The 15,089-nt window shown below is 48.2% G+C and overlaps 1 protein-coding gene across 4 annotated transcripts in view; it reads right to left on the reverse strand.

The window, feature by feature from the left end:
- The window catches only part of DOCK11 (dedicator of cytokinesis 11), a 130,168-nt gene that overhangs the window by 82,057 nt on the left and 33,022 nt on the right, over positions 1–15,089 (reverse strand). For all 4 annotated transcript variants that reach the window (XM_077825958.1, XM_077825955.1, XM_077825957.1 and 1 more), the window contains exons 2-6: positions 7,231–7,347; positions 6,893–6,982; positions 5,209–5,291; positions 2,456–2,525; positions 586–681 (exon numbers count right to left, since the gene is read on the reverse strand). In XM_077825958.1, coding sequence (XP_077682084.1) covers positions 586–681; positions 2,456–2,525; positions 5,209–5,291; positions 6,893–6,982; positions 7,231–7,347 — 456 coding nt within the window. The remainder of the gene's footprint in view (positions 1–585; positions 682–2,455; positions 2,526–5,208; positions 5,292–6,892; positions 6,983–7,230; positions 7,348–15,089) is intronic.

Here is a 15,089-nt window from a genome sequence, read left to right on the forward strand (position 1 = left end):
TAGTTTGAGCTTCTGTAGTGAAGTCCGAGCTGTGAAGTGTTGCACGGTATCCGGTATCCGATAAAAAGAAGAGCTGAAGACACAGCTGCTGCACAGAAGGTCAGTCCTACTGTATCATCTCAGTGACACCATCCCTGCTTTAAGCACAGACACTTGTTATTTAGAGTCTAAAAGTTTGGCCATGTGCATACAAGGAAACCAGCATTCAAAAGCCTTTTTTAAAATTTTTTTTAGGCCAGCTGTTTTGGTTAATTCAATTGTCCTCCTCTTCTGGGCCTTGGGCGCTGATTCAGAAGGCGAGCATGGGTTTGCTTTAACCTACCTCTCTTCTTAGCCTGCCCTTCGTGATCCAAAGCGACTAGTCTATGCACTGCTTGTCAGGGTTCAGCAAAGATCGCACTGCAGAAAGGGACTTGTCCAGAGGGAGGCTCTGTAAGACAGTTACAGAGGGGCCCAAACCAAAACCCAGCAGTCAGACTTGGAAGCTTGGATCTGAACGGAGACACTTGGCTACAAAGCTCCACCTTGTAAATGAGAACCCTCCCCGCACTGCTCTGGCATGACAGCATATGGAATTAAGCTCACCTTCATGGTAACAGTGATTGTACTATTGACATTTGCTTTGTACAGCCAGCCTTGTTTGATGATTCCACCCTTCTGAGAGCACAATGAGGACGAGTCCTGGAACAAAACAGGAGATTAGAAAGAGGTGATGTCAGTGCTAACCAGGTCCTGACCCTGCCACTGTGTCACATGCAAAAAGTCCCCATGGAGGGGAACTTTAAGGCTCATTTACACTAGGAAGTTGCACTGAATTAATCGTTCAAGTGGTATTACCCGCAACATGGATGCAGTTTTATCGATATACAGTTTTGTAATGGCACCGCTATTCTTGTACAGAAAGGGGAATATCCATACTGGTATGGGTCACCCTTATACTGGTATAACTGCATCCACCTGAGAGCTTTTACTGGTATAATACTACAGTTAAAAAGAAAAAAAAAAAAATCACAACCCCTACCCAAACCAGTTATACTGGTAAAACTTTTCGGTGTAAGCCAGGCCTTAGCATCTGCCCAGCTCATCATACTCAGCGTTTTTCCACGTGTAGATCTCACAGTGCTCTACGTGGGGGCACGCATAATTATCCCCATTGCACAGGCCGGGAAGCAACTTGCTAAAAGTTTCAGAGCCAGTCAGTAGCATAGTGGGGGATAGAACCTAGGCCTCCTGGCCCCCTAGAGAGCAGCTTCCAAGCCTCACAATTCAAGACTCTGCGGTGACAATGGAAATATTCACAGTGCTTTACGTCTGTGACTAACGTCCAGGATTTCTCCTAGCTGACAGTTCACCCTTTTCCATGAACACATTGCTTTTCACTGAAGTTCTTTTACCTAATCCTGATGTGAAAGCACTATTGGAAAATTACAAAGAGCACAGTCCATGTTTGGTCAGACACAAGCCAAGATGAGGAATTACAGTTCAGCTAAGAAGGGGTATGGACGCACTCCCTCAAATTACTTTAGTATTTTCATTGGAGTATTTTATTTGGGGAACTGCTTAAAAGAAAACAATTCTATTATATTTTGAGGGTTTATTTTTGTCCTTTGCTTTCCGGAAAGCACCTTGTGTAACTTACTGCACAATATCGCATCTAGATAGAGTGAGAAGCTATTAAAGGAAAGAACTACACACAGCTAATGACACAAGCCAACAAAACAACCAGGAAATTCAGGGTTGGGCCCAACAATCAATTCTCGACTATAAAGAGCCGTTCCGGTCTGCCGCTAAAAGGCACATCCAGGACATGCACAGCAGTCATTAAAAATGCATACGAAACATCACTTTCAAATCTTCAGCCTTGGTAAAACACAAGCTGCCTTTTTCCTTTAATAAATTCATCAGCTGTGATGCCTCACGGCCACATCAAATTTAAACACATTTAGGCTACAGTGTCCAACAATTTTAGACTACAACTTATTAACAACTTCCATTGCAAGGCAGAAGAGAGTCAGACCCTGTGCCTTTAAACGAGCTGCAACACCATTTTGCAAGATTCCTTTACACACGGAACCTACCCGTTCACTTTTGATTGAAGTAGATTTAATTAAAACCTTCACACAAAGAATTGCTTAGTAATTTTCCTGGCCTCTCCGTTTCGTACTGCTGCACAATACCAGATGGAGAGCCAAAGAAAGCATCCAGGGAAAAACATCCCGGTGAACTGAAAGGAAGCACATGCCTACTAATTCATAAGCTTCTTGGCTCTAAGAGATTATCTTGTAACACCTGCGGACGAATAATTGTCTGTAGCCTTGTCCCAACCGCTCAGAAAAGGGAATGGGCCGTCAGTGTATGATTTCCCAGCAAGAGCATTCCAGACTGGCGCTTTGCCTGGTGTGAATTGTTCCAGCTGGAATGCACAGTGCTACGGAGACATTTATCTTTCCCTTACCTCATCCTTCTCAACGTCTTCATCAATCTCAAATATATGGTTTGGAATCTTCTCCGGTCTAAAGGATTTGCTGAAAATATAATGCAGTATGTAAGATAGCCACACAAAAGGGAAGAATTATGGACAATAGTAAAGAATGGGTACTGGTCCTCTTGTCACTGCTGGGCACGTACATGCATGCAATGGAATGAGTAGGCTCAACAACAGATATTATTTGCAAAAATTGATGTGGATGAGTAGGGAGGGGGTAGGACAATGGAAGGCCATACATTTGTGTGTGTCGCCATGACATGTCAAAAGCGGGTGGCTGCCTAAAAGATATGCCTTAGCTCAAGCAGAAGTTACTGGGCTTGGAGAAATCCCTGAGAGAAATTATCTGGCCTGTTCCACGCAGAAAGCCAGACTAGATCATCATAATGGTTCCCTTCAGACCTTGAAATCTATGGATCTTGTTGCTTCTCTGGGAGAAAATGATATAAACATGCTGAAGTCTCAATCAAAGCTTGTACGTGAACCTCCCCCCATGCCCTCTTCACACGCACCGAAGCTGGGCTTCACACTGAACATACACTTCAGTACAAGTGAAACTTACAGGAACTGGTGCCTTAATTGACCACCAAAGAGATCTTTACATTTAAAAAAACCTCCAAGTCATTCTGAAGCCTGATTTCCTGACCAAACGTGACCGAAGTCTGACTTCCGACCAAAGTCCACAGGTGGGTGGCCCATGACCTTGCTCTACCTGTAGAATGCCCATAGCCTTTATAGGGCCAAATCCTGCTTGCCTTACTCACCTGTGTAGTCCCATTTACGTCACTGGCACTTCTTGTTTGAGCGAGGCAAGCAAGGGCTGGAGGTGGGTGGCTTCTTCCTTTGGTTTTTGTTACACTAGTGTAACTTCGCCAACTTCAGTGCAGTTATCGCTGGTTCGCATGAACAGGACCGAGTCAAGGGACCGGCCCATCATTTATTTTGCAAAACCCAACAAAGATCAGAGAGCAAGAGCATGTGCAAACTGAATGTAATTCAAGCAGCAATGGCCTCCTCTCGTGCATGGCTTTCACGCCACCTGCATGGAGCAGGCCTCTTGCACGTCGAGCTGGCGGGGAATTTTTTGACATAAATTGGCATTTTTAGATGAAAAAATTTTGTGGAAACCAAACCTGTTTGCAAGACAAGGCCCTTTCTGACGAACCTCCTGACCAGAAACGTGTTTGGGGAAAGGTGTTGAAATTGTTAAGCCACCTCTTTTGGATGTTTTCAAAATGAAAAATTCCAGGCTTCCGGTTCAGAGTGACTCTCTGTTTTAAAATGTAAGCCACTTAGACTGAAAAGGGTTAAAAGGGAAAAGGCTGAAACTGAAACAAAATGTTCACAATTCCAGAACTAAAACATTTTGATCCACCTGAGACAATTATTTGTTCGGTTCACAAAAATTTCCAGATTTTGACTTTTTGTCTCAATTCAGGACAGCAAAACTTTTCAAGCTCAAAACCACTCACAGCGCAGGCAAAGCCAGCTGTCCCCCAGCTCTGCCTCTCCAGAGGAGTCATTAGCAAGACGAGGCTGTCAGCATACCACCAGAGCTTTGTCTGAAGTGGTTTGAGAAGGGATGGGGGCAAAACTGGCCCCACCCAGCACATAACCACCCATCCATCAGACATGCACGTGCTTGTCTGAAGATGGAGGCACAAAATGAGATTAGCCTTTGGCTGGAACAACACAAGGGCTGGCATTTTAATGCACAAAGCTCTCTTCAGCATTGCCAGTGTTGATGGCAATATTCTTATTCCCACAGGACTGGGATTTCCCCACCATGTTAGGCACAAGCAGGATTGACCTGAGCAAGGAATAATGCTGTATAGCGCGCTGTGACTGTCAGCATTCAGAGACAATGGGATTCCTGATTCGGGATGAGCAGTCTGCGCTGAAGCTACTTATTCTGCCACATGCCCTGAATTTAGGCTCTTCCTGTCATATCCGCTGATGGAAGGAGGATGTTTGCACATTGACAGATACAATGTGAACAAACCCCTGTAGTATCTCCTGCAGTTCCTTGATACAGTCTGAGTGACACAGGCCTCTGGCTTGCAAACCCTAAATAAAGGGCAAGTAAATCTCATGAGAAGATACGGGGGTGGGGCAAACATCAGGGAACAGAAAATATTAGTGGCTTGTTGGATCAATAACAATATTTCATAAGAGCGGCCAGACTGGGTCAGACCAATGGTATCCTGTCTTCTAACAGCCAGGTGCTTCAGAGGGAACGAACAGAACAGGACAATTATGGAGTGATCCATAATGTTGTCCAGTCCCGGCTTCTGGTAGTCAGAGACTAGGGATATCCAGAGCATGGGTTTGCGTCCCTGACCGTCTTGGACAATAGCCAGTGATGGACCTATCCTCCATTAATTTATCTCGTTCCTTTTTGAACCCAGTTATACTTTTGTCCTTCACAACATCCCTTGGCAATAAGTTCCACAGGTTAACTGTGCATTGTGTGAAGAAGTGCTTTCTTTTGTTTTAAACCTGCTGCCTAGTAATTTCAGTGGGTGACCCCTGGCTCTTGTGATAGGTGAAGGGATAAATAACATTTCCCTGTTCACTTTCTCCACACCACTCACAATTTTATAGACCTCTATCATTTCCCCTTGAGTCATCTCTTTTCTAAGCTGAAACTTAGACCTGATCATACCACAGTCTAGCAAGGTTATTAAGACTTCCTAGTATCCCAGAAGAGAAAGATCACTTACCATGGCAACATCCGGAAGTCACCCGAGTATTCTTCATATTTATAGTTCACCACATGCCAGTCTGAGTGGTACGTTTTAATGCACTGCGAGGAGAATGATGCATGTTTTGTGAAATCACAGCACGCTAAGCAAAAACATGCACAACGCTTAAGAATGAAGAGCTACTAGTGAGATGCTGAGGCTGGCATTAAGGTAACAAGCATACACAATAGGTTGGACAAAGACTTTGTGGAGTTGTTTCATTTATCCTGGACTGGGGAAACTAAACAACACAGCATTCCTTTGAGACCTAGATACACATGTGATAGGATGGCTGCTTCCAGAGCACCCCCTCCCGGGCTCAGGGTGAATCTGCAAGAGGCCCCCTGCCTCAATTTCTCTCTTCCAAGGGGCCGGTCACCTGCACACATTCTCCACCATGTCACAAGCCTTCCATGGGCTGCCCTCCTGTGGCAGGCCATGGCACGACCGGTGCAGTCACCTCACTAGTCCTCAGCCCAGTCCCTCTAGCTGGGAGGCTCCTCCGCCCTGTTTCTGTCCCGGGTTTGCTTCTAGCTCTTGCCCAGAGACATCGACAGGCTCAGCCCTCCACCACTCCCCGGCCCTCCGGCTTCAGCTGTCTCGCTCGGAGAGCCGCCAGGCATCTCCCTCTGCTGCTCCAAGTATCCAGCCCTTTCTGGCCGGCGGAGGTTTGTGGGTGACCCACGACTGCCTCCTCCTCTGACCGGCCAGATTTGGCTCCACAGCTTGACGAGGGACCTCTCGCCGCTCCCTCCTTCTGGGGCGTCCTCTCCCCGAGGCGCTCCATCCTGCTTGGCTCCTTCTCTGAGCTCGCGGCCCCTGGACTCTCCCTCGCCTCTGGACCCTCTCCCATTTCATACTCCCCAGGGCAGCCCCACCCTCCTCACTACACCAAACGAGGTGCGCCTGGCCTGGACAGGAGAGCTGCCCAGTTACAAGGCACACTGAGCCTCTCTCCAGCTGCCCGGGTGCTGGAACCTGCGCTTGCCGAGGCCGCGGCCGTCAGACCTGGCCAGTGCGGCTGAACGCCCAGCCTGGTGCACTGATTTTCAGAGCACGCCGAGCACCTGCCTCCGAGAGAGTCAGGCTCCTTTAAAGGGGTCTCAAAACAGTCAGCCACCAATGGCACCTCTGCCGGGGTTCCCCCTTGACCCCCATGCTGGCCACGCGGGAGCTGGGCTCCCCACCAGTCCCCACCTGCAGCTGCCCAGGAACCACTCTCAAGGGCACAGCTGCCGCGGCCAAGGGGAGCCCCCGCCGGGTCCTTTTCCATTTGGTGCTGCTCAGAGCAGCTGCTCTCGGGTGTCTCCCTTCCCCAGTCTCGCTCCTGCCGGCACACACACAGGAGCCTCTCCAGCGGCTCGCAGGCACCACAGGCAGAAGCAGTGAAGCCTCTGCCTTCCCCTCCCCCCCTTAAGGCCATGGGGGTGCGTACTGCACCCCACAGAGCTGGGGGCAGCAGGTGGCTCATAAACTGCTTCTGCCAGATCGAAAACAAGAGCTGTTCCTCCAGGCCTGAAGTTACAGCTCCCCTGCATCACAGACGAGGCCAGCAAAGCAACTTGCAGCCTTATCTGCCATTAGCTGCAGAGCCGCCTGGAGAGTATTTCCCCTGAAGGACAAGGAGCTGCAACGCTGCATGTCAAAGGCCTTTGCACCCTACCTCTCTGACAAAGAGACTCTGAGCCTTCCTTTGAGCGTCTTCTGGCACCGTAGACTGGACAGTCCTCTGCTGGCGACCTATCACCGAGATCTGCGGGGAGGGAGGGAATAGAAAAAGACATTTCATAGTTAATTGGGCCCTTATAAATTTTCAGTGAAAATAATAAATACTCTGGGCCTGATTCAAGGTCTGGTCACTCCCATTTGACCTGGCTATAAGGCCTTTGAAATCAATGTAGAAGTGGACACTGAAATCAAAGGGGGTTCCCCAGCGTGGGAGTGGGTCAGTGGAGGAGTGGATTAGGCCTTGTATGTGAGAAGGAGCCAACACAAACTCACAGACACATCTTCCATCGGAAACATGAGCAGATCACGGAGAGGATCGCTGTAGATCTGGGCTTTCCTTTGCTGGACCACATTCTCGTAGTCCAGGGGTTCAATCACTTTGGTTTTTTCCTGAAGGAAAATAAAAGCAGAACAACAAAAGAGATAGTGAACAAAAATTGCAAATGTTGTACCTGAGACACTCAACCAAGAACTGAGATTCACTTCCCCAACACGAGTCATCAGTTCCACTTCTGCCCCTGAGGTTGGGTGCTACCGAATCTGGGTTACGCCAGGAGCCCTTTTCAAATCACATTAGTGACTCACAGCAATCTGCACTTCCACAGCAATGTTCATTTCAAATTCTGAGGATTTCAAAGCCTGGTACCAGGGAATTACTCATTACATCAGCCTTACAATCCTCCTGCCGTGTAGGTGAACATTACTATGCACATCCTCCAGGGTGAATCAGAGGTTCAGTGACATGCCCATGGTCACACAACTGCCTACAGAAAGAACTGAATCATCCTGATGGCTTTAAGCACTAGGCGCCCCGGTTCACACTCCCTCTCTCCCTTTAGTGTGGAAAACAAGCTGCCTGGACAGGTTAGCGGTCGTGCTTTTACAGCCCCTGCAAGGCACGGTACGTACCATTAGGAGTAGCTCACCTGCACTAGTCGAACCCCGCTGCAATGAGACCCCGACACTCAGCGTCGCTTGAGCCTTCCCTGTTTGAGGCTTGTTATGTGATGGGAACTGACAAGGTTTACGGGGCCTCGGGAAGCCTGCCATTCGCCAAGACGAAAGCAAACCAGCTGTTCCGAGCTCTGACTAGGAATCTTGCAGGATGGAAAGGAAGATCAACTCAATAATCCCTTTCAACACTTGAAACGTGAACGCCTAGCAATAAATCACGCCTCCAGGCCCACTGCCAGGCGAGAGTTTGTGGCAAGAACGATTGTAAACTCTCCGGGCCTGACTTTGCTCTCACTTCGAACGTGGGCTCGCCTACGTTCCAGGCACGAGACCAGCAGAGCTACACCATGGCAGCTGTGCCATCATAGTGCCATAGTGCCGGCCCCCGCTACAGCGACGGATGGGGCTTTTCGTTCCACCCCCTGAGAGGGAGCAGCGAGGTTGAAAGAATAATTTTCCCATTGACCTAGCAGTGTCTACACCAGGCCTTACTTTGGCTTAACTATAAGGCTGTGAATTTTTCACAGCTCTGAGCAATGTGGCTAAGGTTTAGGTGAAGACCTGGGCTATGGTAAATCAGGAGTAACTCCACTGAAATCCATGGGGGTCACACTGGGTAAAACTGGGGAGAGAGCACAGTCAAGCCCTTTATAAGCCATTGATAAACATCTCTCGCTAGCAATGACTGCTCCACCTTTTTCCATACAGATCTGCCCATCGCCGAATTGATAACAGCTGCATATTTGATCATACGGAGGTGTCATCACATACATACTACGTTACTCTATCAGAAGATACAGCTTTACAATTTACTGCCCGCCACGGAAGGCCATTCCTTTTTTTTTTTCTTCCCAATTATTGCTGTTGCTGAAGAGAAAAACCAAATTATTATGTTATCCTTGGCAAGGTGCTTTTATCCGACCCCTTTGGGAGTCGGCATGCGTTAGCCCACAGCACTGCTGCGAAGGTATTGTAAAACCACTATGGTATTCGCTGCTTTTCCTTTAGCCAGATTAGAGAGCACCAAAAATGAACAAAGGCTAAAAAAAAAGGGGGACAAAAAAAAGCAACGAACAGGAAAATTTACTCCAGGTCCAGCCCAGACTTTGGATTTCAGAAGCAATTATCGGACGCTTATCACAAGAGCTATGAAAATTAAACTTTAGACCAAATTCTTTTCAAAAGTTATAGATGTTGGGGAAGGATCACACTGAATGGAAAAATGAACTTCAGTCTATTAGCCTCGCCCTGTTGGGGAGTTAGGAGAAAAGTGTAACACTAAACAGCCCCTCCACAGAGGCTGTTTAATCCGTCTCCGCAGAGATTTTGATTACGTTTCACTCTGGAACCGGAGACAACCCACATCACAGGAGTAGCATGTTCAGGTGAAGCATCAACATACTATTTTTAACCAGCAATAAACTTTGCTCCAGACTCATGGGCATGTTTTGGTTGTGGCCCACTTTCATGTAATTAAATATTGAGCCAGCATCCCATCCTACAGGAAAGTATCCCACTGAGGCTCAAGGCAGTTTCTCTTAAGCCAGGCATAGAGGGTCAGGCCCAAGAGAAGAACTGTTATAAAGAATGAGAAGTGAAGCATTCAGCAGCTTATATTTTGCATGTGACCATCAAAATTCCAGCAACTGCCCTGTGCAAAAGCCTCACAGATAACAGCTTCTGCTTCAGAGACAAATGGCCTCAGCACGAGGGGCTCCTAGCACCCACAACTCCCCATTTCGCTTTCAAACACAGAACTGTGGGTGCTGAGCACAACACAGGATCAGACCCAAATGCACTTCTGAACAGCCGTGCAGAACACACTGAGAATGCTACACAAGTAGCAGGACTGACAACCCCAAATGTTAAACGAGCCAGGCCGTAAAACATCAAGAGATTGGCTTAAATATTGAGAGTTTTTTTAAAAAAATCATAAATAATAAGTTCTTTTTCTTGGCTTTCTGGTTTCTGAATCTTTAGAGTGTGCTGGGGTCGTATTTTCAAGCTTTCTTCTACAACCATACAGGCTAGAGACTGACTTTTTTTTTTTTTTTAATGAACACAGAGTCTCACGCAATCACAGGACTCCAGCAGCTGGGGATTTAAGGAAAACACCATCGATAGTGAAAGTTGGCAACACTGTGTTGACATTTGGCAATCAGTCAGAGGCCCCAGAACTGGCTGGCTGGCTGGCTACGAACTACCTCGAAGAGTCTCTCTGGAAACACTGCTTTTGAGAAACAGGAACACCAGCCATATCAGATGGACTGTCCCAGATCAGATCCTTGGCACCCGCCAGCGAGCACTTGATGGGACTCAGAATGGAAGTGGGGTGCAACGGCGGCTTTAAATGAAACTTGTGCTCACACGATCCTGGGACCACCCTGTGCAGCACGAGCTAGAGCCTCCTGAAGGACGGGAACTTTAACGCTCTCCTCACACCCATTTGGGCCTGATCCCAGGAGACCCTGAGCACACCCTGACATTTGCCGCACTCCCTCAAGAGCTGCACCCTTGCCAGAGGGCACTCAGCCCTTGGGATGGTGGAGACCTCAACAAGTCCAGGCACGTCACACCCCCAAACGCTCGCATTTCACCTGCGGTTTGACTCTCCCGATCTCACACACGCTGTGGCAGGAGGACATTGATAGGCTCCTCGTAGACATAGCTGTGTCTTTACTTGTGCTTCCTAGTGCAGCAATCCCCACTTGCGCAGGGTTTGGCATTCTCCAAATTCTTACGGAGAATTAATCTGCAGAAATTCAAGGATTTGCTTGTAAATGAAAACCCTGCCATTGCTCTCCATACAAAGTCATTACAAGCAGTTGCCAGGACACAGTCATGTTACGTATTATGTAATCACTGTAAACCATGGTATCCTGATTCCATTTGGCAGACCGATCTAATGAAATGTAATAGTGGGTTAACATCGTTACATGCCATTATTTGTTCTTTAAAATAAACACGCTCATATTAAGATTTGGGGGTGGGGATGTTAAAAAAACCGAGAGTGATGCCACGACAGGACGATACCCAGCTAAAGCAAACACCCAAGGCTCTAAGGAGACAGCACTGAAGTATTCAGTAGCATTATACCTGAGGGAGTGATCAGGCCAAACGCTGCCCTGGGGTCCATGCAGGGTTTTGTCCCCATGTCCATAAGGCAGCAGCCACATTAGTAACAAAAGGCCAACTTCTGCCATCTTTACCCAAGCAAAACTCCTACTGATGTCAAGGGAAATTTAGTCTGATTAAGGACTGATGAAGTTGAGCCAGAATTCCCTCCTGCTCCTCTCCTGACCAGCTGCACAGTTGTTTTTGGCCTCCCTCTATGGTGGGAGGAGAGGCTGCCTAGCTGGGTGTCCCTTTTGGTTCTCATACTGCACCCATCTTCATGGTTCCTGAGATCCCATTTTCATTTCTGCCCTGCGACACCCGAGGATTTCCTTCTTTGGCATCTCATGGAGTTGCACCTGCTGACACTATGACGGAATTTGGCTTTACGCCTTAGAATATAGTTTTGTTTCAGTACATACATCTGATCTGTTAGGCCTGGTCTACACTACGAGTTTATGTCAGATTTACCAGTGTTAAATCCGAATTAACCCTGCACCCGTCCACACAATGAAGCCATTTTCTCAACATAAAGGGCTCTTAAAACCGATTTCTGTACTCCTCCCCAACGAAGGGATTAGCGCTGAAATCAACACTGCCATTTTGAATTAGGGTTAGTGTGGATGCAATTTGAAGGTATTGGCCTCCGGGAACTATTCCACAGTGCACCATTGTGACCGTTCTGGACAGCACTCTGAACTCGGATGCACTGGCCAGGTGTGCAGGAAAAGCCCTGGGAACTTTTGAATCTCATTTCCTGTTTGGTCAGGCGAGCTCATCAGCAGAGGTGACCATGCAGTCCCAGAATCGAAAAAGGGCTCCAGCCTGGACCGAACGGGAGGTACTGGATCTGATCGCTGTATGGGGAGAGGAATCCATGCCATCAGAACTACGTTCCAAAAGACGAAATGCCAAAACATTTCAAAAAATCTCAGAGGCCATGAGGGACAGAGGCTACATCAGGGATGCAATGCAGTGCCGCCTGAAACTTAAGGAGCTCAGACAAGTGTACCAGAAAACCAAAGAATCAAATGGACGCTCCGGGACAGAGCCCCAGACATTCCACTTCTACGCTGAGCTGCATGCAATTCTAGGGGGGCCCGCAACCACTATCCCACCCCTGTCCGTGGATTCCGAGGATGGGATACTCTCCGCCATGGCTGAGGATTTTGCAGATGGGGAAGATGAGGAGAAGGAGCAGCAGCAGCTTGGGGAGAGCGCACAGCACACTGTTCTCCCCGAATGCCAGGATCTTTTTTTTATCACCTGGACTGAAATACCCTCCCAACCCAACGAAGCCGGAGAAGGGAGCTCTGGTGACTGTATCTTTTTAAATATAATACATGTTATAAAAGCAAGTGTTTTTTAATGATTAAGTAGCCCTGAGGACTTGAGATATATTCGCGGCCAGTACAGCTACTGGAAAAGTCTGTTAATGTGTCTGGGGATGGAGCGGAAATCCTCCAGGGACATCTCCATGAAGGTCTCCTGGAAGTACTCAAAAAGCCTTTACAGAAGGTTTCTGGGGACAGCAGCCTTATTCCGTCCTCCATGGTAGGACACTTTACCACGCCATGCTAGTAGCAAGTAATCTGGTATCATTACATGACAAAGCCTGGCAGTGTATAGTCCCGGTGTTTGCTGGCATTCACGCAACATCTGTTCTTTATCTCTCTGTGTTATCAGCAGCATCTGATGAAGTGAGCTGTAGCTCACGAAAGCTCATGCTTAAATAAATTTGTTAGTCTCTAAGGTGCCACAAGTACTCCTTTTTTTTTTGCGAATACAGACTAACACGGCTGTTACTCTGAAACCTCAGGAGAGTGATATTGTCCATGGTAACCTGGTTGAAACAGGGGAATTTAATTAAGGGGACATTCAGAGGTGCCCATTCCTACTGGGCTGTTTGCCTGTGGCTGAAAAGAAATCCTCCCCGCAGTTAGCCACACGGGGGGTGGGGTGGGGGGAGGCATTGATGCTAAGCTGTTCGCGTTTGGCTAGCAGGCACCTTCCCTAATACCAGCCAGGTGGTGGGGGGAGGGGAAAAGCGATCATCCCAGAGAAATGGAAGGGGGGAGGGGGTTAGTTTGGTTTCTGCTGCTGCACCTTAACAGGAAAACTGCAGCACAAAATGGCCAACTCAACGTGCTTTGCTTGGTATGGGAAAGCAGGGGGCTGCTGTTATGAAGGTTGCAGAAGCCGAAAGACTATGGCTTACCATGGCCGCCTGCAAGCCGAATTCTGTTGCCCGGCCCTGCGTGTGTGATCTCTAACACCAAATCCGCAGGCACTCAATATAAAAGATGCAAAATGCGACCTTGTACCAAAATCACATGTGCTATGTAATGTGAATAGTGCTGTTCACCGTGAAAGAGTGTAGCCGTTGTTCTGTAAAATGTATCTTTTAAAATACTTCACTCCCTTTTTTTCTTCCAGCAGCTGCAAATGTTTCAAGCCTCCCTCCTCCGTCCCAGAGGCTCTCTCAGATAAGGCGGCGAAAAAAACGCACCCGCGATGAAATGGTCTCTGAGCTCATGCAGTTGTCCGGCACTGACAGAGCTGTGTGGAGGGACACAATAGCAGAGTACAGGACAGTGGCCGATGAACTTGAGGAGAGGTGGTGGCAGGAAGATCAGGAGAGGAATGAGGCAACGCTAGGGCTACTGCGGGATCAAACGGCGTCCGGTGGAGGTTCATGAACGGCGCAGGATCACAGGCTGCCACTGCAGCCCCTGCTTAACTGCCCTCCTTCCTCCCCAAGTTCCATGGGCTCCTCACCCAGATGCCCAAGAACGCGCGGGAGGCCGGGGGCGGGGGGGAGGCTCCGGGCACCCAACCACTCCACACCACTGGACAGCCCAAGCAACGGAAGGTTGGCATTCAACAAGTTTTGAAGTGGCCTTTTCCTTCCCTCCTACCCTCCTCCCACACCCCACCCAGGCTACCTTGTGAATTATCTCCCTATTTTTATAATCAATTAATAAAGAATACATGTTTTTTAAACGATAGTGACTTTATTTCCTTTGCAAGCAAGCTGTGATCAAAGGAGGGAGGGTGGCTTACAGGGAATTTAGAGGCAACCAAGGGGGTAGGTTTTCATCAAGGAGAAACAAACAAGTGTCACACAGTACCCTGGCCAGTCAAGAAACTGGTTTTCAAAGCTTCTCTGATGCGCAGCGCTTCCTGCTGTGCTCTTCTAATTGCCCTGGTATCTGGCTGCGCGTATTCAACAGGCAGGCAATTTGCATCAACCTCCCACCCCACCATAAACATCTCCCCCTTACTCTCACAGAGATTGTGGAACACACAGCAAGCAGCAATAACAATGGGATATTGGTTTCGCTGAGGTTTGAGCGAGTTAGTAAACTGCGCCAGCAACCCTTTAAACGTCCAAATGCACATTCTACCACCATTCTGCACTTGCTCAGCCTATAGCTGAACAGCTCCTGACTACTGTCCAGGGTGCCTGTGTACGGCTTCATGAGCCAGGGCATTAAGGGGTAGGCTGGGTCCCCAAGGATAACTATAGGCATTTCAACATCCCCAACACTTATTTTCTGGTCTAGGAAGTAAATCCCTTCCTGCAGCCGTTTAAACAGACCAGTGTTCCTGAAGACACGAGCGTCATGAAACTTTCGCGGCCATCCCACGTTGATGTTGGTGAAATGTCCCTTGTGATCCATCAGTGCTTGCAGCACTATAGAAAAGTACCCCTTGCGGTTTATGTACTCACCGGCTTGGTGCTCCAGAGCCAAGATAGGGATATGCGTTCCGTCTATGGCCCCACCACAGTTAGGCAATCCCATTGCAGCAAAGCCATCCACTATGACCCGCACATTTCCCAGGGTCACTACCCTTGATACCAACAGATCTTTGATTGCGTTGGCTACTTGCATCACAGCAGCCCCCACAGTAGATTTGCCCACTCCAAATTGATTACCGACTGACTAGTAGCTGTCTGGCGTTGCAAGCTTCCACAGGGCTATTGCCACTCGCTTCTCAACTGTGAGGGCTGCTCTCCTCTTGGTATTCTTGTGCTTCAGGGCAGGGGAAAGCAAGTCACA

The sequence above is a fragment of the Eretmochelys imbricata genome, chromosome 9, assembly GCF_965152235.1.
Source record: "Eretmochelys imbricata isolate rEreImb1 chromosome 9, rEreImb1.hap1, whole genome shotgun sequence".
Lineage (NCBI taxonomy): Eukaryota > Metazoa > Chordata > Testudines > Cheloniidae > Eretmochelys > Eretmochelys imbricata.